Here is a 25721-nt window from a genome sequence, read left to right on the forward strand (position 1 = left end):
TGCCTGCCTCATTGCCAAAGAGGGGGATAGCAATTTGGGAGAACTTCGGGTCCCTCCCCATAAATCCTTCCCTTCCAGCCTTTTGAGGACCTCGGTAATACATTGAAATTGCCAGCAGTAGTTGCCATCCGCAGGCAGAGGACTAAATTATGCTTTTGGAAACATTTGCAGGCAGCCTGCTTTCTACTCTAGCAACAGTAGAACAGAGTTCATGCCTCCCCACTTGTAAACTGCTTTAAGTATCTGAACTGCTCAATGTTACGGTTACTGCTGAGATGTGCAGGAGCATGAATTTCATTGTGTAGAGAAGAAATAGGAGATAGGCTTGACCTTGGCATTTGCTTATGTCTTGTGTAGGAGACCTCAGCAGCAAAAAAAGAACCCCTGTGGCAGAAGAAATATTCGCAGAGAGAGTGAACATGCACAGCTTCTGGTGCAAAGTTGATGCTTTCTGCCCCTTGGGGAGCCAGTGCAGTCTAGTAGCATGCTAGTCTCTTGCTGTACAAGGATCAGACTTCTTCCACCCTGCCCTGCTGTGTTAGTGTGCTAGGTAACCTTTGTTGGCTGTGTTAGTGTGCTAGGTAACCTTCGTTTAGAATTCCGCTCACGGAACTTTGTCTTTGTTGTCTGTAGATGGCAGCCAAGGATACTGACCTCCATTGCAAAGTGTCCTGAGATCAGTTGGAAAGCACAGTTAAATCCCTAGATTGTGTGTTATCATTTTATCGTTCATTCAGGTAATGACAAGGTTTAGCAGATTGGGCATGCTAAATGTTCAGAAAGGATGTGGGAGGTTTGTTTGTTTTGGCAAGTGCAAACTAAGTCTTTCTCAGTGTCTGCTGCTTGAAAATGTGTCTGCCTTGGCTGAGATTTGTCTTCTGGTTGTCTTTCAGAATGCTCCAGGCCGACCTGCAGCTCAGTGATAGTGAAGAGAGTGGTGACGACCAAGTCAGTTTTAGATGTTTTATACACTAGGCACACAGACTTCCCTTTAAATCATCACAACTTGTTGTGTTGTTCCGAGTTCCTTAAGCTAACCTTTCCTCCCCCTCTCCTCTTTGTTTTTGTGAACAAAACAGGTTGTTGAAAAGCCACCTTCTTCACTTGCTCCTCCAAGGTACAGGTTTGTTCCCAAACTACTAGCTAGACCAAATAAGGAGGAAAAACAAAACTAATGGGGTAGATGGGTAAGGGTTCCTGGTTTCTCTTGTAGATACAGGTGTTGGTTTCTAGCTGCCTGAAGCTGCTGTTGAAAATCGCCTTTAGTTGTGTGGAGTTTTACGGAAAGCTCCGATTAGAAAGTAATAATCCAGACATGCTGGATTTTGTCTGTGAACCAGAACTGATTTCCCCAACTGTTCCCTTCTTTTCTCCTCTTCCTCTCCACCAGTGTATATGTAGATCACACTGGATCTAATGGGATTTTCAGTTGTAGTAGTGACAAGTGAGGTGTGAGTCCAGTTTTAGTTTAGAAGGAAGCCCAAAAAAGCCAAGTGGATGAAGAACAGAAAAGGGTTAGGTAGGCTCATGGAGGCTATTTCAGCTCCTACTGATAAGGCAGCTGGCTGTAAGCAGTTCCTGCCATGTGTTGTTAGTCAGAAGCAGTATTCAAGGTAGACTGAACAGCCACACGCCAGCATTAGAGGAAGAAAGGTGGAGAAGCCCAGAATTTTTCCTATAGGAGAGCACTGACATATGTTTTTGGCTTGATATCTATATTCTTCAAGCACAGGCTAATGGTCTACAAAGTCAGACTGGCAGAAGGGCACGTCAGTTCTTGGTGTGATCTGTGTCTCTGCAAGCTCTTGAAATAGAGTGTTCTCACAGTATCAGTCTGGATAAGCAAGGAGCTTGCCTCCAGATCATACAAATGTGTTGATACTAATGTGGGAAACAGTTTTCAAAGCAAAAAAAAAAAAAAAATCAACATTTTGTAAGCCCATTTCAAAACAAAAAGAAGGTGTGCATAAAAGTCACAGTTCTCCCTCAGTTCCATCCACTCCCATTGTCAGTGCTAGAGGAAAACACTTTTGAGTAGGGGAGGGTGTTGCAAAAAATGCTACTGATTGACATGACCGTTAATGAAACAGTTACAGCACCTTGACCAAGTAACACAGATGAAGAAGTAAAAACTTAAGGGGGAGAACACAAAAAAGAGAAACCATCCTGGAATGTATGTTTCTGTCTTGTTAGCCTTTATTGGAAATTTTTCCGTTGAGGGTTGGGGCTTTCAGAAAAACACTCGTTAGTTTGGGTTATTTTTTAAACTTCGGTTGGCTAAATGCAGCTTCATACTGGAGCAGTGATGTCCTGCTTACGTATTTGTCCGACTGGGTTGGAGTTGAAGGTTTTATTATTTCCAGAGGTTTTTTATTCCAGTGCTTTATCTTTTGACTATGGCAATGTATTCCTTTGGCCTTCTCCCCTCCCCTCTCAGTGCCAAAACACAGGGGTTCAGTTTTATTTTTGAATCCTGCCATGTCAATATAATAAGTAAGTAACCTTCACCCATGCTGCTTTCTAATTTTATCTCATGGTGGCCTTGCAGTGCCCTACAGTCCCAGCCCAAGAGTGTGGCATCAGCACATTCCAGCAGCTCGGAGTCAGGGAGCACCAGTGACTCAGACAGCTCTTCAGACTCAGAGACGGAGAGCAACTCGAGTGACAGTGAAGCAAACGACCCTCCGAGAGCGTCAGCACCTGAGGTGAATGCCAATAAAATGTAGAGGCTGCTTAATGCAGCCTCTTGCCTCAGACTCTCTGCTGTCTGAAAGCATTCAGGACAGGAGACCTGAAATACTGTCGTTGTTCAGGTGTCCCCTTGACACCTTTGCTGCATCATCAGGCTTATCTTGCCCTTTGTTTCCCTTCTAGAGTTTGTCAATTAAATAACCCTTAGTAACAGCATAATTAGACGTCTACGTGCCTAACCTTGAAGTGTTCCCCCCTTCTCCTTTGGCATCATTGTCTAGCACTCCTGGAGGAATTAGTGCCTTCACGGGTGAGACACAAGCAAGGTGCAGATGAGAAGCACAGCTTGTCTGGGGTGTTTGGGGCCCATGTCTGCCCGTGCAGCTTTCCTGGGTGCCAAGGCTATGGGTTGCTTCGGGGTGAGACCAGTTTCCTGATACATTAAGAGGAGCCACTGCCTCCCTGCAGCTCCTGTGTGTGAGTGACAGATTCAGCTTCTCCCAGATCACAGCTGAAGTGATGAGACCTGCAGGAAGGGCTGGAATGTGCTTAGACTTGCTTCTGTTGAATTTGGCTCAGATAGTGCTGCACTGGCATTTCTGAGGCTTTTACTGGGAAAAGCAGACAACCAGAACTTAGCGCCTTAAAGTTTCATAATTGAGACCATGCATTTTTTGAAAATCTGCTGCAGAAGTGCTCATGTCCCATGGTTTCAAACAGTTCCTCCAGCTTGCAAAACATTCTTGGGCCAGTGGGAAGTACATAGTTATATCCTGTGGACCACAGCTGATGTAAACCAATCTGCTGCCAGTTTTGAGGTACTCTCACAAAACACAGAAACCGTGTAATTTATTCCCCGCCCCCTCCTCCAGCCCTAGTTTTCCTTTCTTTTACCTTAGAAGCACATGAACAGGGAGAATTTTATGTGCAGAAAACAAGCTTTGAGAAGGTGTATCTTTTCATCTCACATCTACTACACTTCACCCTCTAGCAGTTCAGTTACAGACTTTGCCCTCTGCAATGTGGGTGTCTTTGGAAGGACAGATGTTATACTTCTCCTCTTTTACCAAAGCCTGCCTGGTTTGTCCTGAAAATACTAGATTGTAAGATCCTTCTCGCTCTAGTGAAGTCCTAACTATTTGCCATTGACCATTTTATCCTTTTTTATTCAGCAAACTATTCATCCATGGTGCTCAAGGAGTAAGTTAGTGCACATGGCCCATTTGCTTATAGTCAGTTCTTCACATGCAAAAGAACAGACTTTAAGACCTATAGGCAGTAGTTCCTTTATTATTTTTTTTTTTATTATTTTTTTTTAAAAAAAATCTCTTACTATCCTTTGGTTTTGGAAACCTAATGAAAACCTGTATGATGGTGTAGATCACAAACAAGATAACCGATGGTAGAAGTGCTAGAAAAGGATCAGAGTATGCCACTGTCTGATAGCTACGTACATTATAAACCAAAGTTTACTAAGTCTTTTAGCCATGTTTTTACAGTGTTTGACCAAAAACCAAATGTTCTTCAGTGGCTAGTAAGTTAAAATTCTGATGAAAATAAAGCAGATTTGTGTTATCTGAAAAGCCTAATGGAATTCGTGGTTTAATTTTACTTCCAAACCCATGGTAAAACCAAGCACTGTTTTTTAAACCAGGATTCTAGATGGACTGACTTAAACACAGTTGAAGACATGTCTTATTTATCTGCATGTTCTACAGTGAGTTGAGTCTGGATAGAGAAGAAAATCATGGCAGAAGGGATTCATTAGTCTCGGAAAACATTTCACGTACTGGGCTTTCTCTTTTTGGGGAAGGGTTGTGGCTCTTCTCAGAAGTGAGAGTGGTAACTGGGGAGAATCAGTGAGTGCGGGAGTTTAGCTGTGCTCTGATGGTGCCCAGATAATGAGTTACCCATTTGAGTGGTGTTGCCACATACATGGTATTTTCAGAATGGGCCCCAGAGAATAATGCCTCAGATTTGCAGCTTCTGTTGTCTCTTTTAGCATTAGTTGGGTTTGCTTTTCTCGTAATTTGTCAGACCGCTGTTAGATTAGGCAGAGCTTGTAGCAACCACGTTATGTTATTTGACCGTGATGCCAGGGGCCTTCAGACTTCAGTCGTTGCTCACGCCTTGCTTGACCCAGAGGGAAGCGAGTGTTGGGTTGTGTAGGCAGAGGACTCAGAAGAGGCCGGACTTGACATGCTAGCCATACAATTTATTTTGGTAAATGGTTTGCTTTTGGCTAAACCACAGGAGCCTGACAGCCTACCTGTCAGACTTCAATGAGATGTGTTAGCTGGCACAGCTGCTCATCTGTTTTGAAAGTAGTGCTGTGTGCAACTAACTTTCCAAAAGTGTTGCGAGGACAGCACCTAATCCATTTCTACGACTGCTGCTTTTTTTATATGTTGTCTGATTGCACAACGGTGTTGGTTAGTGGCAAACCAAGATGAAGCTTTCATGTAGACTGGTCTCTTGCTGAGCAACAGGTAAGGCTAGCAGAGATCCAGGAGTGCTGTGCAATACGTTTGACTGATCCTGTGCGAAGATGAGGTCTGTGTTTCTGAATTGTCAATGTGCACACGCTAAAGCATCACCACTGACACATGGTCTTTCACTTTCAAGCTCTTTTAACATCAAGGGGAAATTTTACTGGGCTCTGGTAAGCCATGCTAGGATGAAAATAGCCCATAAAGGCATCATAAAGTCTTGCATCCTTCCTTTCTCTTTTTGTGTGCAGCCTGACCCACCGACTTCTAATAAGTGGCAGCTTGACAACTGGCTAACCAAGGTGAACCCACCAGCAGTGCCAACAGAGAGTCTCAGCGAAATTGCCCATGGGGATGGATGTGAAGAGGGCAAGGAGCAGGGGCAGGCTGTCAGCAGCAATTCCTCCCACCAGCGTGCCGAGCCGAGGGAGCCTCATCACAAGAGCTCTGGCCGAGCGGCCAGGGCTCCTCAGGACGCTCATCTTCTGACCAAACGCAACTGCCAGAAGTCTCCTGTGCGGGCCGAGGGGCCCTCACCCAGGCAGACTGTGGGCATCAAAGGGCCCAGCAAGGGCCTTGTCCACGAGGGGCCCAAAGGAGGCCTGAAGGTGGAGAGTGACCCTGGTCCTTTTGAGGTCAGAGACCAGTCTTCCAGAGACAAGCCAAAAGTCAAAACGAAAGGGAAGCCAAAATCCAGTGACAGAAAAGACCTGACCCCGGCACTGCAAGAGCCCCCTGAGAACAGAAAGCACAAGAGCTCCCACCAGGCCAATGCCAAACCCTTCTTGGACCCCAAGGTCATGAGAGATGTTTTGCTTGGCAGTGTCCAGGAGCATCTCGCTCTCAGTCCCCTTCCTCAAGGCCAGGGCACAAGCCCCACCAGGACTAGCGGCCACAGGCCTGCCATCGTGGCCAGAGAGGATTTTCACAAGGAGAAACTTCCCTTGCCTATCAGGGGGAAGAAGTTGCTCTCGCCAGTGAGGGACTCCCCTGCCCCTCAGTCCCTCATGGTGAAAATAGATCTCCCTCTGCTGTCAAGAGTCCCCCAGCCCCCTGGGAAAGGCAGTCACCAGAAGAGAGCAGAAGCCAAGGAACCCCCTGGTGCAAGGAAGCAGGACTTGGAGAGAAAAATCACGGATACTCTTGACAAGTCCCTTCAGAAGAGGAAGGTAAGAGGTGGAGGTGGGTTTGTACAAGGACCAAGGTGGTGTTTGAAAAACCCATGCGGAGAGTTCATTTCTGCTCCTAAGTTGGGAGTAGATCCCTTGCGCTCCTCCTTTAAAGGTGTTATCAAACTTCTAAAGGGAATGTGTATCAAAGCCGTTCATAGAGGTTTCTTGTTGGTCACAAATGCCCTGCTGAGCAAATGAAAAGCCTCGTGAGCTAACAAACGCTTTGGTATTTGAAAACACTTTTTGCTGTATTTTCTTGAAATACTAGTTTTCTCAGACAACAAAACCCCAGCCCTCCTATATTGGAGGAGCTTTCAGCAGCAGGCTGTGTCAGCATGTGGTTGGCCAGCCCCCTGGTAGCATTTGTGGGTTTCCCTGGCTTTCAACCAAGCAGAGCTTTGTAGGGCTGTGGTGCCCCCTCCCCCTGCAACCCCTTTAAATGCAGCATGGTATCTGAAGCACCTCCCAGACTGTGCAGTCATCTACACTATCCATTTAATGTCTGTTGTGGGAGAGCACCTTGCCTGCACTTTGTGGGGAGAACTGACACAGGCTGCCCTGGGCTGTGGTTTTTGGTTTTGTCTATGCGTGGACCTTCTGCTGCCTTTAGCCATGCAGCCTTAGGCTGCGTAGCGTAGTCTTTTCCTGTGTGGAGTCATTCATTTCCATGAAACAGTTGTGATTGCTTGCTTACACAAAGAGGAACAAATTCTGCAGGTGTGAATTGTGTTATTACTAGGGATGATGGCAGCAGCCCCATGTTTTTGCTTTTCCATAAATGCAGACTTTTAACTGAACCAGGTTCACCGAGAGTAACAAGTGTCGCTAAACCCTGCTTTGGATCTCAGCGGTTGGCTAAATATGTAGAAAACTTCTTTGGTTTCCCCTGGAGCTGCTGAGGTGCTAGCAGCGATGCTAGTGCTTAAAAGATGCATGTGTCCAGAGTCCTTCAGCTAGAATAGTTGCTTTGCTTTGAATTACAAGACAGCCCTTTATTTAACTGAGATGGTAGTTGCTCACAAGTGTTTTTTGGAAAGCTAAGTCCCAAAGGGGGCTGTGAATATACTTCTAGCCAGCTGGTTCAGCTGCACAGGGTTGGTTGCAGGCCTTGTGGTGAATGGGTATTCACTGTGGATATTTCAGTGCCTGTATACCTTCTTGGTCCTCCTCACAGAGCAGGTGGCTTAGCACATGTGGGTGAACAACCTTGGCTCCCGTGTGGGTTGCATTTAGTCCTGTCATTTTCTGAACTTCCCATAGTTGTGGGGGAGAATTCAGAAGAGCAGGGAAAGGGTGAAGAAACCGGAGAGACCACAGCAGTCCCCCTCTTGCGGAGCAGTGGAAGAGGGTAAACAGGCAGCAAATCTGTTGCTTCTCCTGTTATCTCAAAGACCCAAAAGAGGAGCTATTTGATATTAGACATGTCTTCCCTTGCAGCCTGAGTGTCTGATTGCAGGAAACCCCTCCTCAGAGCCTTGCTGTCTGCATTATGTCAGCATGCATCAGTGTCCTTGGAGGCTCAGGCTTCGTAACAGCCAGCTAGGTCAGGTACAGCTGTCAGACATCGTTTGCGGCAGTGTGGAGCTCAACTTGAGAAACAGTTTAAGAACTTGGTCTAGGTGCTGGAGCCTTGCCCTGAGCACACTGCCAGAGGTCGACTCTGCCGAGCACAATCTACTGAGCTCCATCACAGTGACATAAACCTGCATGTACTCTTGGGAGAGAGACAGAAAGTCCTGGAATGCTTTTGGCTGCCACCAGGCACACTGTGGGTAACACTGACTGATAAGTGCAGTTTCTTTTACATTTTCTTGGCTTGTAGCAAATTGTTCTAAAGTTTTTCATTCAGGTGAGCTGATGATTTGCACGCTTTGTATTGTAAGACCTATGGAGTGCAGTTAAAAAGTATTATTTATTACCTCTCCGCCTTAATGGTTCCTGTTCTTCTGGAGGACAATGGCAGTGATTTTAACTGCCTGTTTAAAATTTCAGCTGTATCAGACTCTTCTTCATAAAACCAAAAACCCCTGCACATCTGAGGAATCGGAGGGATCTAACTCTCCTGTGAATGCATTTTTTTCCTTCCCTTTGATAAGGCATACCACAAAACACAATTGCTTGCAGTTCATGACTTTGCCAGGAGGAATCTGAATACATTTCTGTATAATTTGTACTGAGTAGGAAAAAAAAGCCCATCTAGAACAGATGGAATGCTTATTTTCAGCAGTGGAGATGCCTTAATTTTGATTACTATTAGCAACAAGAGGTTTAGCAGTTCCATCCCCATCACTACAAAATAATTAATCTATCCAAGCAAATGTAGGTAAAATGTCATTTTAGGATACTTGTCAGCGAGCCTGAAATCTATATCCGCTGTGTTTTGGGTTTATGCTTTGTCAGTTCTAATATCTTATCCTTTTCTTTTTTTAACCAGAATCAAACTTAGCTGTATTGGTCTGTACTTTGCACCAACTTTCAAAACGTGAGTGATTTTTTTTTTTTTCTTCCTGTTAGAGGGAAGTGGAGAAGGAGATTGATAGGAAGAAAATGAAATCAGAAAAAGAAAGAAAATCATTGCAGCCTTCAGCTAACAAAGACTCCAATAAATTGAAGTGAGTGTACAGTGGTGGGATGGCAGACATGCATAAAACTAAGTCTTTTTTTAAAAAGGTTAAGGCGAGGAACTGTATCTCCTGTCCTTATACTTCTGAGTTTGCTTATAACATCGTGTGCCTTCTGAAACTTAATCTGCTGCAATCTGTCTTTACATCCTGGAACCAACCATGTGGCTATGGGAGTGTCATTTATTCGCCTTTTTATTTGTTGCAGATGTGAAGTGATACTTGGGTGTCACTTATCTTCCTCTCCCTTAACGCTGAGGATTATGGTTCTAATCATTCAAGCATAAGCTGACGTTTCCGTGGCTGATCATCCTCCTATACCTGGTTTACACTGCTGCAAAAGCGTTGAATGTTGTGGCATTTGTCCTGATTTCGAACAGTTGAGATGGGAATGAAGACTTCACCATTTTAAACACAAACTTGTCCATCCTGCAGCTTATGTTGCTGCATGCTCTGATCCATATACTACATGTAGCTCAAAGAATCTGTTTATGCTGCAAGAAATTTAATTGCCAGTTGTGCCCGTACTACTTTTCCTTCTAAGCTGGTAGGCAACCATTTGCACTGCTCTCTTTCAGACCAGATGCAGGAAACAAATTTGTGCAAAGAAATTAGACGTTGTTTGAGTTGCAAACAGTGTGGTAGATTGCACGCTGGGATGTAGGAGCCATTTCCCCTTCTCTAAACTACAGTGGTGGTAATCTCTCAGCAGACAATTGCCCAGGTGATCTGGGAGGTGGCAGCTGTTCTGTGGGGAGTAGCATATGCTTGTTCTGCACGATGGCTTAGGTGTTTCAGGGGATGGCAAGAGAACTTGCCATCTGGTTGACAATGTCTCTGCTCATTGCAGGGGGGTTGTACTAGATGATCTTTAAAGGTCCCTTCCAACCAAAACTCTTCTATGACTCTAGGTGAGTAAGACTTGAGAGTTCAAGTATCAATTATTTCTGCTTTCATGAGAAATGGAACTAGCCTTAAAATGCTTTTAAAAAGGGAGTTGGACTAGATGATCTTTAAAGGTCCCTTCTAACCCAAACCATTCAACGATTCTTACGAACTTCTTTTTCTTTGCGCATGTTTTCCTCATTCTGGGTTCTACTGTCATACTTGTTTTGGGGAAGTTCGTGGTCTCACTGCATGGGAAGCAGCAGAAAGCTTTTTAGCAGATTCATAGTACTTCACATGCATTTAAAGCTCTGAGTCTTTGTAAGGTGAGAAGATGATGTGAACGTGTTTTGCACATGGGGAAATTGAGATGCAGACAAATTTGAGTTGCTTGCTCAGGCTCCTGCTGCAAACAGGTGAAATAGCTGAAAGGGTGGCCCCGAAGTCGTGAGTCTTATTCCCATGATGGAGCAATCACGTCCACAGCAGAGCAAGTTCTGGCAGCCTCTTGGGAAAGGATATTGTACTAAATGCAACTGTATGTCCATAAATTTTGACTCGGTGATCATTGCTGTTTTCGTAATCGGACAGGTCCTGATGAAAGAAAAAAGTCAGATGTTAATGCTGATACTCTCTACTCCCTCAGCTGCTTTTGCTGTCATCGGTTACAGACTTTGAACAGCACTTAGCGGCTGGTGCACGCAGTGTCTGTGCTAGGTGGAACTTGTCTTCTCCCAGCTGAGAATGCAGAGGTGAATGTGATGGATATTGCAGAGCTCTGTTTTCTCACCTTGCTGCCATGGGAGGCTGCTGAGCTGGGATGCTCCAGAAGCACGTGGACATGCAGCTCCCCCTTTCTCTAACCAAACCAAGATGCCGCAGTGCCAGTAGGCTTTTTACTTTGACTAGCCCAGATTTGCATAGAGGTGAAATGTGCAAAGCCCAGTCCAGAAAACAGATTTGTATGTATAGGTGGGTAGGGAGCATTTGCGTTCTCCACTAAAATCATCATCTTGTTTTTGTCTTTTTTGTATGTGACCTAATGGGGACGCAACCAGTGTGCCTTTTGAATTGCGGTCTTTCTAGAATTTCAGATGGCCTTTATGGCCAGGAGTTTCTCATGTATTCCACTATAGCATTTGCAGTGTTTCTGGTAGATCTGCTGAAACTTACCCCATAATTTGCATACCAGTGTACTGCCAGCATTTTGGCTAGGTCTTTGCTAGAGCAAACGCTTCCAAGAGCATGTCTTCAAATGGGCGGTGTTCCTGAGAGGGGAGGCTCCTGTGTCAGTTCTGGGCTACTGCATTCAATTCCTGCTTGATTGTGGCTTGAATTTGAGGTATTGACTTGCATTGGTATGTAGCATTGAGGTTTGTGTCCTGACAACATGAGTAAACTGCTTTTCTGCAGAGAAAACATTGAAGTACTCTGAAAGCACTTAGGCGTTAGGGCTAACATTTAGTTGGGTGAAGGGATATTTCAGCTGTGGTAATAATGGAAGGGCATTACTTCTGTGGTTCATTCCTCCCTTTTTCTCAGTGAAAACGAGCACCCCTTTTAGCCATGTTCTGGCTTTCAGAGTGGGAAGAATAGGATGCGTTTTTGGGGAGAGAGGGCTCTGGATCAGGTCAGGGGATGCCGCTGAGCTCTGCGTCAAACAATCCTCTCTGGAGCGTCAGCTGTAGTGAAGCTGGGGAGCATGTGTGCAGTGAGTAGGGACTGTGCCATGGGAAAAGTGGGTTGTGGAAGAGGGGAGAGGACTGTCGCACGCACAGCAGAACAAAGCAAGATGTGCAATGTTACACTTCAGTCTTCTCACTGGGTTTAACTTCATTTCCTCCTCTTCTGATAAGGCAGTCCATGAGTTGGGATTCACTGCTCTGTGTTTTCCTGGAAACTTTGAGAAGCTGAATAAAAATGATGTAAATGAGCAGTAGTGAAACAAGGTTTAGAGCTATTTGGTGCTGCTTACAGCTGCCAGAGTTCCCTGGTAATCCTAACTTCAAATGATCAGAAATCTGATGTGCCACCATCCTATTAAATGTGATAGTCTCTGCCATTTAAAAGCACAGCATTTTAAGTCTCTATCACTGGAATCCTCTCAACTTTATAGTGTTGTCTAGTTGAGCTGGTGAGTCCTGGCAAGGGATGACTCAGTTGAATTCTGTCAAAGCACATACAGGATCAAATGTCTAGGTGAGTATCTCTGACCATAGAAGATATCTTCTACCATAATTGGGAAAGAGAGGTAGTGCTGCAGTTCATTTGCCTTGTTGGGTGATTTGTGCCAGGGATTTTAGTTGCTGTGATTGCCTCTCTTCCTCTTTCAGTGGAAAGGGGCTGTGTTGGAGGGATGCCTTTTTTTTGCAACATCCTCGTATTCTGGTTGCAAGCATTTGCTCCAATGATAAGTCCTGAAGGTTATTCCTACTTGAAAACCAACTTGTTTGTGTGTTGTTGGCGGCTTAAGATGTGTTACCTAATGCCAGTGAAGTCCCTGAAGTTTTGTTTTGCTTTTGTTGGATTCTTTATGTTAACAACTCATTTCACACTTCCAGAGAAATTTAAAGAGAACTGGCACATGATATAACTATGTTTTTAAAAAAATCCCTACCTTATATGTACACCATATTCATCCCAATTGCTGAATTTGCTTCCCATCTCCAGAGCATCAAAAACTTCACTTGAAACCCAGAAGAAAGATCTCCTGCTACCCCCACCGCTGCCACCCATGTCTCCTGTACATCCTCCACCAAAGTCAACCAAGATGGCCCAAAAGAGACCCAAAAGTGAGAGCAGCGAGCTGCCTGTCGTGGATAACACTGCCAGGGACGAGAGCAACCACAAGGATCCTTTGTTCTCCAAGCACAAGAAAGTGGAGAGAAATCCCGCTGAGCTCTCAAAGGGCATCAAAGTAGGTATCCATTATAACTGGCAGGATGTTTCCTGCAACCCATGGGTGCTGTGTGATTCTCTTGAGAAACATGCTCTGAGGATATTAAAAAGGAAGGAAGATAAACAAGCCACCAGAGAAAGCTCTTTGAAGCATTTTTACCCCTTTAATGGCTATCTGTGACCTTATGTTGCTAGCTCAAAAGCCTGTGTTGTAACTTCTCTGCTGACTTTCCATCATCTGTTGTAATCTTACCAGTGAAACATAGTGAGAAGGGGTGACCATGTGAAAAACAAAGGCAAGAGAATCGTGTTTATGGTAGTAACTGCTTCTGACTGTAGGCAACTGCAAGTACAATATTGGTGTAAAAATAAGTGTGTTTACAGAAAGAAAGAGTGGATTGCTTAAAAATAAGAAACAAGCAACCTGTGGTTTTGACCGTGACCTAGGTATAAGGTTTTATAGCTTGCTTACAAAATTGTTGATGATCCTTGCAGCTGGATCTTTGCATTTTGAGGTTATAAAATTCAATTATATTGCTGCTTACTCATGGCTCTGTGTGTGTGATCTAGGATGTTGCTGTGTGTGTTAAGCTAGACTGTGCATGCTGTATTAGCTGGCTTCTAACTGCTTGCTTTTTCCTGATAATGTAGTTAGTAGTGGAGAATCAGCAATTTCCATGTGGTTAAGCTGGAAATAAGTGTGAATGGATATTACCCCTTCTGCCTTGGCTAGTGGCCATGAAAAACGTGCTGCTTGCAGCCTTACTGCTATTTTAGCCATTGTGCAAGGAAACCTGCTACTTAATTTCTCCATGCTTGGGAGAAGTTTGAATGGTATTAAGCCTTGCTAGCAGTCAGGTAGGATGCCAAGTTTCCATTTCCATTATTGAAAGGGGTACTGGGGAAGAAAGTAAGAAGAGCTGGAGAGCCTGGAGAATAGATTATGCCTGGGACAAATAAACATTTTCTCTTGAAATTTAGGAAAGCCAAGCTTTGGAATTGATTTAGACATCTCTCTAACCAGCTTTATCTCCACTCTGTGTTTTTTTCAGGGATCTCCAGGGGATGTCACAAATCCTTTCCCAGTGCCTTCTTTGCCAAATGGTGCCTCCAAGCCAAGGGGACCTCAACTCACGTTTGAAAAGTAAGTTTTTGTTTTACACCCATCACCTGTACTTTCTGAATACACCAGACAAGGCTGGCCCTGCAGCCACCCAGGCTTCTGCTTCTTGATCACTTCTTTGGGGAGGAAAGAGAGAGAGAGATGTCTGAGACCTGCCCTGTACTGCCTTCTTGTGTCTGGGACTTAGCCCACCCACCACAAAGCAAAGGTCTCATTACAACAGTTCTTGGTTTGAGGGAAGCTACTCTAGAAATTAAGTACTTTTGAACTCTGAGAGGAGGTGTCTTGTGCCTGCCTACAAGTAATGGGTTTTGATTTGTCTGATTCTTGACAAGTGGCAAACTCCTCTGTGACAGGGTGCTGGGCAGGCAACTGACTTTTTCTGAGAGGGTATGACTCTACTTGCTCCTTTTGTTAGCGCACAGGTGGCTGTATGCCATTTCCATGGTGAATAGATTATCCCAATGCGCAGAAATGTGTGCAGTCCAAATTTATCATCATTTATGTGTTGACTGAGACTCAGCTCTGTAGAAGCGTTGCACACCATATCTCTTGTAAGCAGATAACTTGAATGCAAGCTCTTTTGGTCTGAGTGTGTCATACTGCAGAGTTTACTGTATGCTTCAATCAAAAATGTATTGCTGGTATTGTACTTGAGGAATGATAGGGCATCACGTAACTACTATCTTTCCATGGGAGCAAAGAAGTAAACTTGGCCTCATAGTAGCCTAACCTCCAGTGTTTTTTCTACTTAGAAATGTAAGTTTTCAGTGTTATTCTAACACACATTTTTTAAGAAATCAATTCATTTTATCTGTCCATTCAACTGCTATGTATTTCTGAACATGCAGACAACATTCATTTAGTGACTATCATAACTGTAACGTGTGTTTGATAAGGCTGTAACAAGCTTACCAAAACAGGATGTTCGGACTCATAGCATCCTGTAGATAAGAAGGTAAAATTTATCCTACTCTTTTTCTCTGTTTTCTGTTTTTCCTCTTTCTGTCCCCAATTCAGGCAGCATCCGATAGAATACTACATAGAAGTGGCCAAGAGGCTGAAGCACAAAGCTGATGCAATGGTAAGTCATGGCCCTGTGCTAGAAATGTTAACCAGCTCTTGCATTCAGACCTGATACTTGCATGCACGTGAATAAGATTCGCTGGCTAACGTTACTTCCATACTCCCTACATGGAGCATGTTCAAGTCATATGTGGGGAGGCTGTCTTTATTTGCCAAATGTTCAGGCATTTCCCTTTGTTGTAAACACATCTAGAGAATGTGCCTAGAGAATAGGATTCAGAACTGATGTTGTCTGAGGTTAGCAGGCCTGTTTGCTTTGCAGAGCTATCACAAAGTCCTTGGAAGATAGTTTTAAGACAGTTTACTCTGAAACGTCAGGATCCTGTGTTGGTGGACAAGACTTGGAAGTGCCCTTTGCAGATGTAACTAGCTTTCTCCACTATGTGCAGTTTAACAGCATGCATGAATGAACCTATTTTTTTGCTAATTATGGCTCAGTCAGATAATGTACATTTGCTACTTGCCATTTACCTGTGAAAATGAAGTGAGGGAATACTGCAATGGGAAGGCCCCATCTGCCTCTCCCAAAGCAGGCCCCCAAGATGAGACAATAATATCCAAAAATGTGAAGGTAATAAATTACTTAAGGAAAATGTTGAGCAAGAGGAAGAGATACGAATAGCCAGAGCCCACAAAGCTGATGACTGGGACCACATTAGGGGTTCTGCTGAGAATCCTTTAATTATCACCTGGAGGCCTGACTTGCATCTTTTTCTTTCTTCAAATCCTGCCTAACTAGGGGAAAAAAAGGGAATTCAGGTACACTTGAGAGAAGCAGTTTTTGTCTTAGTCTAAAAATTAGAATTTTCTTCCCAATAGACCGACAAGACTGGAAAGGCCTTTCAGTACCTAGATGCTGCCCTTTCCTTCATTGAGTATGGGATCGCCTTGGAATCGGATGCACCAGCACCAAAATCAGCTTACAGCATATTCAGGGGCACCATAGATCTCCTCAAGTAAGTGGTTTTCAAAGCATGATGGTTAGGCAGCATGTTTGGAGGGGAAGGGTTAGTTGCATTGCTTGTTTGCAACTGTGGCAGCTCTGGATTCCCACCATGGAGCAGAGTTTGGGTTGCTGTACAAGCATCAGACAGACCATCCAGAGGCACCAGAGACAAATCCTTTGAAATGTGTTTCAGCATTGCTTATCAGAAGAAGTAGGCACCATGTCCTCCTCAGCATTTGAGCCTTGCAGTTGAGGTACACCAGAGGACACTGGTTCAGATAATCAAGGACAGGAAGGAGTTTTTACTTTATCCAGAACTGAAGTTGCTTTTGCATGTGAGCTCAATAGTATGTCAGTTAAAAAAAATCAAAGCAACAATCTAGCACGTGGAAGAGCGGTTTGTGCCCCAAAGCTCTTGCAGGTTGATTGAAGGCAGATTTTACTGGTTTCTCCCATGTGTCTTTGTACCAGTGCACTTTATTGGGGTTTCTTTTAGCAACGTTCCCTGTTTAGTTTCACAGCCATAGTAGATGCATGTAGATAGTAGACATTATGACATATGCAGGCAGTGCAATCCAAGGAACCATGTACTGGATAGAAGAGAGACAGGTATCGGTTTATTCATATGGAAATTACAGGTTATGTGAGTTTTCGAGAGCTGATTTGACTTCTGACCTTAGAGCTGAAAGAGCTGTCAGAGTTTTTTTTGTGGTAGACTTCAAACTTTTTAAATGACATTGTTTGCTTTTTGGTCTTGATGGACTGCATTTCCAAGATGCTACTGTTGCTTTGTTTTCAAAAAGGAGGTTTGCTTATTTGTTCTTTGCCAAAAGAAACATTTCCACTGAGAAGTCTGTCTTGTCCAGAAACACTTGAATTAGTGTTGTAGTCAGTGGTGGGGGCACCTCTTCTGGGCCTCAGGCCTGTAGGTGGCCCACGGGGGGCATCTACTTGTAGGGATGTTGCCCATTAATCAGTGTAAGAGGAGAGCGAGTCGCATAAGGGGCCACATCTGTTCCTGCTGCGTGGAAAACAAGGCATTTGGAGACAGTCCTCTGCTCAAGATCATACAAAGCACCTGGTGCCAGGACTAAGAACTCGGGGCAGGTTTCTTGACTTTTGGACCAGTGCTTGAGATAACGGCATGCACTGGTTTTTCATAAACAGTAGGACTTCAGAGCCCTGATGACTGACAAGATTCTGTTTGTTTCCTTAGATTCGCCATGACATTGAAATCCTTTACGGACTCCTCAGCATCTTCACAAGAAAAAATCTTTGCTGTGTTATGGTGCGTAACTGTTGTTCTGCACCTTCATATTCTGTTTTTAGACTTGATAGAGTGAAAGACCCGTTACTTTCAGGGGCAAAAGAATGAGTTAAATGGGAATCAGAGTTCTGCAAGGAAAAAAACCCCACAATATCAAAACCAGAATGAACAGGAACATCTCTAAAGTGAGCTGGGATATCACAAGGGACTACATGTGGAAGGCACAGGCTCTAAAATTTGATCTGCTGGTAACTTGAGAGCACATAAGGGCTCTCACCTAAGGTGAAAGAATGCGATTTGGCTGTCCGTGCTTGAGCTGTGTAACTGAAGCTGTAGTTGAACGTAGCTGAGGCACTTCTGGACAGAGGCTTACTCAGCCTGTGGCACCTATAAGAGGTTGGGCACCTGTTTTATGTAAAAGACCAGACATGGCCCTTCCTTGTTTGGTTGTTTTTTTTGTTGGGGTTTTTTTTCCCCCTTGTGATTTTTTTACAGAGTCTTTCTTTAAGATGAGCAGGAGGAGAAATTCTGAGCTTTCTTGACTTTGCAATACAGCTGATGTGTGCCTGCCTCCATCCCACAAGGCTGATGACTGCTGAGCAGGCAGCGGTGAGCGTGAACACTTACTCTTGGTTGTGTTTCTGTTCACAGCATGCGCTGCCAGTCCATTCTGCACATGGCAATGTTTCGTTACAAAAAAGAGACTGCAATAAAGTATTCCAGGATCCTGAATGACCACTTCAAGGTAGGGCATGCGTATTACTAAGCTGCCAGCTGGCTGGCTGCAGTAGTTACTGATGTTGGCTGAATAGCCCATACCTAACAAGAGTTCTGTTCCTTACTGCAGAGTTCTTCCAGAGTAACACAAGCACCTTCTCCATGTGTTGCAAGGTAAGATTTAAAAAGATGTACGTTGTGATGTGTCTATAAGGGTGTGAGTGAAAATAGTATCCCGAGTATTTGAGTTGCAGGCTGCGTTTGAGTGCCTCACCACTCGCTCTTTCGTACCACCTGAAATCATATTGTTAGGGGGCATGAGTAGGTTTCTGCTCTCTCTTTCCTGTCTTTTCTCATTGGAAAGGTTGGGTTTTTTTTTGTTATGAGGTCCAGAGTTACTGTGTATCAGGCAGAGCAGTTCTCCACCAGAGAAACAGGCCAGAGGAGCAAGGAAGGTAGCATCACTATGCTATTTCAGAGTCCCTGTTGTTGTCATCTTTGTTCTGTTCTGTCGCTCTCATCTAGAGATCGTTTCAGACTTAAGAGGGTACCATCCCCATCTCCCTGGCCACTGTCCAGTAGGATTATGCCTTCAGCCTGTGGTAGCATAACTTTGAGGTGATACTTTAATATTTTTCTCTTTACCTCAGTCACCAATTAAGAAAAAGAAACTAATTTTCTAATTTGTGAGTTATTGAGCATTTTGTCCTTTCTATGTATCTGCAGCAGTGTTGCTGCGTATGTGGCAGCAAAAGTAAAAGGCAAGATGTCCCATAACAGTGTTTGGCCCAATGCCTGGCAGACTGGTGCTGTGTTTTAATGACAATGAGTAAGAGTTTTTCTCTATCCTGTGGTAATTGCATTTGGCAGATAGCTATCCAGCTCCACGTCTGTCCCTTTTAAACTTTGCAGTTGAGAGAAGGTTGTTTGGTCTTCAGTAGTGACGCTGAAATTCCAGTTATTTTTCTGCCACCTTGGACAGTGTAGGTTATTGGGAATTAAATGGTCTCCCAAGAGCAGTGGTGGAAGCTCGCTCATACCAGTGACTGAAATGAGGTTGGTTGAAGTGGTGGGGGTGAAGCGATGTGATGAAGCCAGCCTGTGTCTGGAAGGCGGGCAGCTGACTGCGTTTAGCTTCCCTAGGTCTATAAATAAGTGTGTGTAGGCTGACCTGGCTGCTTTGACTAGCTGTCAGAAAGCTCCAGCCTCTGTAGGTGGGGAGCTTCAGCATGCCTGAAATGGAAGTCTTTAGCAAAAAACACTTAGAGAATCTGGTGAAGGCTTGCACGAGGAGGTGTAGATTTTGGAAGGTGGATGGGTGGCCCTTTCTGATGTCTGGTCCCACATTTTCTGTTGTCAAGAGGAGTCCTTAGAGTCGCAAATCAATTCAAAAACCTTGGCCTTGCACTCAGAGGACAATTACCTGTTATGTAGCTGAATGCATCTCAGTTTTTAACACTCTATGCTGCAGGCCTAGATGATACTGGATAGCTCCTGGCATAAGCCAGTCTTGTGGCAAGACTTTCGACTCTGAAATGAAATGTTTGTGGTGGTGTTTCTTTCTCCTGCAGAAGCACAGGCATGCCTTCTCTTTCTCCAATGGCCTCTCCTGCTGGTTCTGTGAGTTCTCAGCCAGGATCGAATGCTAGCAACTGCAGCGGCAACAGCATTGGCTCTTCAGTCACTGTCCCTTATAATATCCCAAGCATCACCTCTTCCTACGTCAACATTACTTCCTATATCCTCTATGCGTATGATATTTGGGAACGGGCTGATGCACTGGTCAGGAAGAATAAGGGTAAGTTTTTGCCCTCTGGCTTTTCTGTCTTATGTGTTGTGTTTATGTGTATGTACTTGCTTAAATCCTAACACTCAGTGTAGCAAACACCATACCTAAAGAACAAAGCAGTAAAAATGTCGAAATAGACAGCTATGGCTTATTGGCAGGTTATTGGCAGAGATACTTGGTGGTGATATAATGATGAGTGTTCCAATTAAAAGGTTGTCTTGGCATCCTCAAATGTCTAAGAGCTAAGGCATGAGGGTATCAAGTGCAGGAAACCAGCCAGCTCGCTCCATGGTAACACAAGAAGCATAAGGGTTTTTTTTTTTCTGTTTGTTTTTCCCTTTGGGGCGCTTAGCTTTTCTGAATTGGTCCGTTTTCTTTAAAAACATCTTTTTGGCCTGTACCCTTGTGTTTCAGTTTGTTTGTCAAACTTCCAGGTATTTTTGTCTTGAAAACGGTGAAGCTGGCTTCTCTCCATAACAGAGAAGCTGAGCAGCACTTGAATTGGAGTCCTTGCTGGGCATGTGACCAGTATTTGCCAAGCAGCATTTCTAAAATTGCTCCTACTTTTTTTATTTTACAGTTTTGTAGTTAAAAATGTTGTGTTGTCCTGTGGTACAAGCAGTGGTGGATAAGCAAAAGCCCTAGAGCAGATGCAGTTCAGTCTGTAACCTGCCATCCCATGTGGCATTTGCAGTGTCATTTTCCGTAAAACACAAAGTTTTGTGAGCTACTGTGGGCAAAGGGAAGTTTTGCCATGATCTGTTGGCAAACTTGCGACAGAAAATAAACACGATGTGCCTGGCTGAATTGTTGGAAGGCTGTAAAAATAGTCACACTAATGAGGCAGTTGCTGAAATTCAAAAGGCTTTGCAAGTCACCTTTGAATAAAGTAACTCCAGTTGTTGGCTGTCCTCTGAGCAAATCTGTGCTCACAGCAGCAATTCATGTGTAGTATTTTGGATTCTAGCCTCTAAAGGCTGAGAAAAGATTGTCACATAGAAGGAGCAGTGGATGCTGCTGGTAAGCCAGAGGAATGAGTCCTGGAGGAAAACCTGTGGGAGGGCAGCCTGAGCACAATCTTGCATCAATCAAGACTAAATTCAGAACCTGCTATGTGTTGCTGTTTTGATGTAGGGGAATGATGACCGGGGTAGTAAATACTCCTTAGGGAGTAGATCTGTGCAGAAGAGTAAATACTCATGTAGGCTTAGCAGTTGTTGTCACTGTTCAGGATGGTGGAGGAATTTCAGAACTGGAACTTGTTGATATTCAGTGTAACGTACAGATGCTAAGAGGTGCGGAGAGTGAGTACCTAAAACTAAAAAAAAGGCCATATCCTTGATTCTTTTGTGCAATTCATAGGGCATAAGAAGAGGAAAGAGCAGTGGCCTTCAGTTATCGAGTTCTCTTAAACAGGGAAGTCACAAGTTAGTGGAAAGCAGTTAGTTCTAACTATGTCCAAGTCACTTGTGCAGAGCTGAAGTGCTTTCTGGCGGGTCCGCAACCAGTTGCTTCCAGCACAGGACCCAGCTCCTCACTGTAATGCAGAGTAGCACCGTGGATCATGAGGCCGTAACAGGTTGTCTTCAGCCTCTGATTTCCCACAGCAAGGACAAGCTGAGGTTGCACGTGTGCATGTGAAGTCACTCTCCTTTCACAAAGTACTGTGGTCCCAGATCAGATTATCTTCTGGTTGCCCAGGCAGGGTGTTCAGACTCCTTGTCCCTGCTTACAGCTCTTCTGTTTCCTGTGGAGGGAATGGATACCCATTTTGTACACAAAAGGAGGGAAATCAGGGGAAATGTGTTCTCTGCTTCTGAATTGGAAAGTATTAGAATGAAAGTGTTGTGCTCTCTGCTGCTGAAGAGTTCCTTGCACAGCCAAGCAGAAATCTTCAGCCTCCAGGTTCAATCTTTGTGTGTAAATAAGGAGAGCTGAGAACGGGCGGTTTCTGAAAAGGTACCTGGCAACACGATCAAGGCTGGAGGGACCGAGGGACTGGGACGAGCCCATGTCCCTAGAAGGCAGGTCATGCAGGAATATCTTGGAAAGGTGACTGGAAAGGAATAGGTGTGATAATTTCCTGTAACTCACTGTCACCTGCACAGATGATTGCCAGCACAGAGCAGGGCATGCAGCCTGCCGGCATCTCCCAGCAGATTCAGATATGCTGCAAGAGCCTTCTCCTGCCCATGTGGGAGGAGGAGCGTGGTGCCTCAAGCTGGTGGCAGGGTAGGAGGACTCTGTGAAATCTGCCTGACATGCCCAGCTAAAGGCAACCCAAATCTGAGCTGTATAGCCTGGCAAGCTCTATAAATTTTTAAACCTGTTCAGTTGAGAAATCATGATGTCTCCAAGGTTTGAGGATGGATGAAGGAAAGGGACCAGTCTGATGACGGCTGTGTGTGCTTCCCGGCATCACTCAGAAAGACACTCAAATTTGGCCTGTTTAAAATCTGGGGGAAGCACACAGCAGTAACTGGGGTATGAACACCCAAACTTTTGCCCACCTACCATGGAGTCTCGATGTCCTTTTAAAGCCAGCACCTGGGGAGGCGGTTCAGTGTGTGTAGGCGTGTGTGAGTGTGATTTTCCTCTTGCGTGCTGTGCCTCGTGCACTTATTACATTTCCCAGCCTTCTACTATTGCTGACCTCTCTGCATGAACAATGTTTAATGGGACTTGCCAACTGTCAGTGTGCTGCTGTTGTCGCTCCTCACTGCCCCCTAGCCTGTCGGATGTGCCTGTTTTGTGAAACCAACCAAATGTTTTCTTTCTCCCTCCCCTTTTTCCAGAGTTTTTTGCTGAACTCAGCACAGCGACGTGCACTCTGGCACTGAACAGTAGCATGACCGAACTGGTACACTACGCTAGACAGGGTTTACAGTGGCTGAGACTGGAAACAAATACGCCTTAACTGGTGCTCAAGGTGGTCAAATACCTTGAACTTTTTTGCACTTTTGAAGCCTCAGAAACAGTCTAACTTGTTGAATCATTGGATACAAAGCACCTGCAAGGGAAAATAAATCAAGGTGGAAGGGATCTGGTTACACTGGAAAAACTTTGAACTGCATTTTTAGGGTAGCGCTTTGCTGCCTTGAAAAAGAAGAGATGGAGGAAAGCCTCGGCGTTGATGGCACCTTCCTTTCAAACAATGAAGTGCAATGAATTGTCTGAATGGCCTAATGTATTGATGGTCTATAAACATTTCTATTACGAATAACCAGCAGGACAATAATCACACATGAAGAAGTGCCGACAAGAAGGAAATCTGCCTCCAGAGGTTATTATGCAACATCCCACAGTCTGCAACAGTTGTGTGCCCAGAAGACATGTCAGAGAAATGTTTTTCCAAGCATGGATGCAATCTTTGGTGTCTTTGTTCCTCAGATGGCAAGTAGCAACAACCTCAGCAGCACCGAAAAGCGTTATGTTACAATAAAAACAGCAAAGTGGTCTGCCTTGCCTGCTTTCCAACCCCACCCTCTTGCATTTGTCAGCCAGCTGCTGTCCTGAGAAGCGGGGGAAGCCACTGCCTTCAGTGCTGCAAGTTCACTTTTTAAGTCGTCGCTGCTTTGGTCCTCCTCCTTGCCATGCACTCACGCACACAGAAGCCCTTAGCACTCGAACTGTATTACTTAGGGTCTTGCTCGGTTTAAGCCTTGTAAGCCAGAAACAGTTGGGGTGGCAAAATGACCAGGCGTGGTTGGAAACAGCTCTGCCTTTCTTCTGTGGTGGAGGGATGTCACTCACACTGAGGACTCCTTGACTGGTTGCTTTTTGTCATTCCGATGGGTGGGGGTGGACAGCTGTACTGGGTCACTCGGATTGCTTGGGCATGGTTCTGAGTCTGAGAGCTTACATGGGGAGGAATCACTTCTGTTTAAGGAGGGACTAAGTGGCTGAATGTGGAACATAAGACAAATTTTGCATTTGGGTATTTGCCTGCAACCGTTGCTGGTCTCAGTGAATATCTAAGAGCAGGATTTGGTACCAAAGTAGGGCATCCTTCATGGGGGAGGTGACTTGTGCTTTTTCTCAGCCAAACTACAGGATGGGCCCAGCAACTTAGAAATCTGTCAAGAGAACACAAAAGGGATAATTAACTGTTTGCAAGCATTTTTTCCTTGTCAGGAGCTGCAGTTTTGAAATTGCAATTTTGCAGGTGACAGTAACAGTGAAGGCAGCATCCATGGCATTAGTGTATGCAGTAAGATGACACCCTTCTCTACCCAAAGATTTCCTGTTGCATGACAGCAGCGTCCTGCCGTCCTCATATCTAATAGTGTGCCTTAGCCCTCTGGTCCCCTCTCGCATCCCTCGCCCTATCTCTGACAAACCCGTGGGAGTGGCAAAGAGAAGGATGGTATCCCAAAATACTTGTGCTTACAGGAAAGAATTAGCTCCCTTTTCCACATAATTTCAGGATGGAGGAACAGGTCTGCATGCATGTAGCAGTACCCCCTTTGTAAAGTACCTTCTTGTGGTTTTGAGGCTTCCGAAAATGGACAGTAAATAAATATCAACAAAAGGTCTGCATTTCCAGAAGTAGTTTCTGTAGAAATGAGCCCTGCCACAAGGAAGCCTGGAGTCCTCTTGCCTCTGGGAGGAGCTGGCAGGAGTGTGCTGTGGTCCTGCCCTTGTCCTGAGCACAAGGGAGCTCTCCTCTTGTCTCCCCTGGCAGCGCAGGACTGCCGGGATCATGGCCGGGTCTTCCTGCAGCTTCAAGAGGCTGTCCTTTTACGTTCACTTTATCAAAAGCCTTAGTGCATTTCAGGGATAAGTTGTCCTAACCAATGGAAGGAAGGTCCATGTCCCCCCCCTCCCCATTTTCCTTATCAAACTTCACTTGTACTCCTCCTCCCTGGAGGAGCAACTGCTCTGAATAAGCCAGGGACAGAGAGAGGCTCAGTGTTAACTGTTTTGTTCTCAGGAAGCGCAGCGATGGCCAGCCGGCCCGAAGGCTTGACGTGCACTTTGGAGCTTGATTCCATACTAGTGGGACGATGCCTTCTTCTGACTTTGTCTTCAAACAAAGCTGGTTTTAGGATCACCAGCTGAGGAGGAGGAAGGCAGGCAGTAAGCTTTATTGAACCTGAAAACCGCTGTGGGAGTGTGTAAGAATGATAGCAAAGTCTTAGGGGGAAGCATAAGGTGAAGCAGGGACACGGGTACCCCTGGTACTTCATTTCGCATACACCCATCTCCCTCCCTGCTGCCAGGCCAGGTTCCTGTCGGAGAGCCGCTTGCTCATGGCTTGCCAGCCCCGGGGCAACTGCCTGCCACAACCTGCGAGGCAGGGTGTGCGGCTGCCCCGCTCCTGCATCCAGCTTGGTGCAGCCCATGGGTGCACCAGGTCCTGTCCTCGCCTGCTCTTTGGGCACTCTACTGCCCAGAGAGTGATAATCTGTTGTCCTGCTCCTAGGAAAGCTCGTGCAAGGGTGCCGGGTGAGCAAAGTTGGTAAGAAGACACCCAGCGAAGGCAGATGAACTACTGGCATTTGCTTCTTTACAGTTGGGAAAAGGCAGCACGTGCTCTGCTACCATGCAAAGACAGTTGTGCGAGAACTGCTCCTGCTCCCCCAGGCTTCGGAGGAAATGAGATCACAGGCAGTTTGTGTTACGGGCATGTGGGGGGCTATTTGGGGGCTCTCATTTCAAAAGCGATCAGTGGAAGCCTCAGGACTAAGCTACATAGCAAAAAGCTGTGTTTTGTTTCAGGTCATGGAGAAGACTGTTTAAATAATAGGAAATTTTTGAAAAGCCATCGTATTTCAACCTTGAGCTAGGTCAGAGGCCTGCAAAGGGTTAGGAAAGATGCTCACCATTTTGACTTGGGCCTGTTCAGGCCTTTAAAAAAAAACAAAAACAAAAACAAAAACCAAAAACCAAACAAAAAAATAATAAATAAAAAAAACCAAACCAAAACATAACAGTGGAGGAAATAGCATTTGCCGTTAGGAAACAAAACCATGAATCCAAGGAAAAACAGAGGTGGTGGTTGAGTCCCAGGAGGAGAGGAGGCAGCTATGGTGGC

The 25721-nt window shown here is 45.0% G+C and overlaps 1 protein-coding gene across 1 annotated transcript; it reads left to right on the forward strand.

Moving 5' to 3' along the window:
- Positions 1 to 764: 764 nt before the first annotated feature.
- LOC142036651 (AF4/FMR2 family member 1-like) lies at positions 765 to 24681 on the forward strand. The gene is made up of 15 exons (XM_075040043.1): positions 765 to 793; positions 894 to 948; positions 1080 to 1117; positions 2549 to 2705; positions 5432 to 6349; positions 8867 to 8964; positions 12529 to 12775; positions 13809 to 13900; positions 14900 to 14963; positions 15785 to 15921; positions 17128 to 17199; positions 17830 to 17923; positions 18026 to 18069; positions 19467 to 19693; positions 22480 to 24681. The coding sequence occupies exons 1-15, from the start codon at positions 765 to 767 to the stop codon at positions 22599 to 22601; spliced, it is 2394 nt and encodes a 797-aa protein (XP_074896144.1). The 3' UTR covers positions 22602 to 24681.
- Positions 24682 to 25721: the final 1040 nt, after the last annotated feature.

Source organism: Buteo buteo, chromosome 1 (assembly GCF_964188355.1).
Source record: "Buteo buteo chromosome 1, bButBut1.hap1.1, whole genome shotgun sequence".
Lineage (NCBI taxonomy): Eukaryota > Metazoa > Chordata > Aves > Accipitriformes > Accipitridae > Buteo > Buteo buteo.

Excerpts from the sequence above, each read along its gene's own strand:
- LOC142036651 (XM_075040043.1), top strand. The coding sequence starts at position 765 with ATGCTAAATGTTCAGAAAGGATGTGGGAG. Across the intron at positions 12,776-13,808 it reads AGCTCTCAAAGGGCATCAAA|GGATCTCCAGGGGATGTCAC; the intron begins GTAGGTATCCAT and ends TGTTTTTTTCAG. Across the intron at positions 14,964-15,784 it reads AGCACAAAGCTGATGCAATG|ACCGACAAGACTGGAAAGGC; the intron begins GTAAGTCATGGC and ends TCTTCCCAATAG.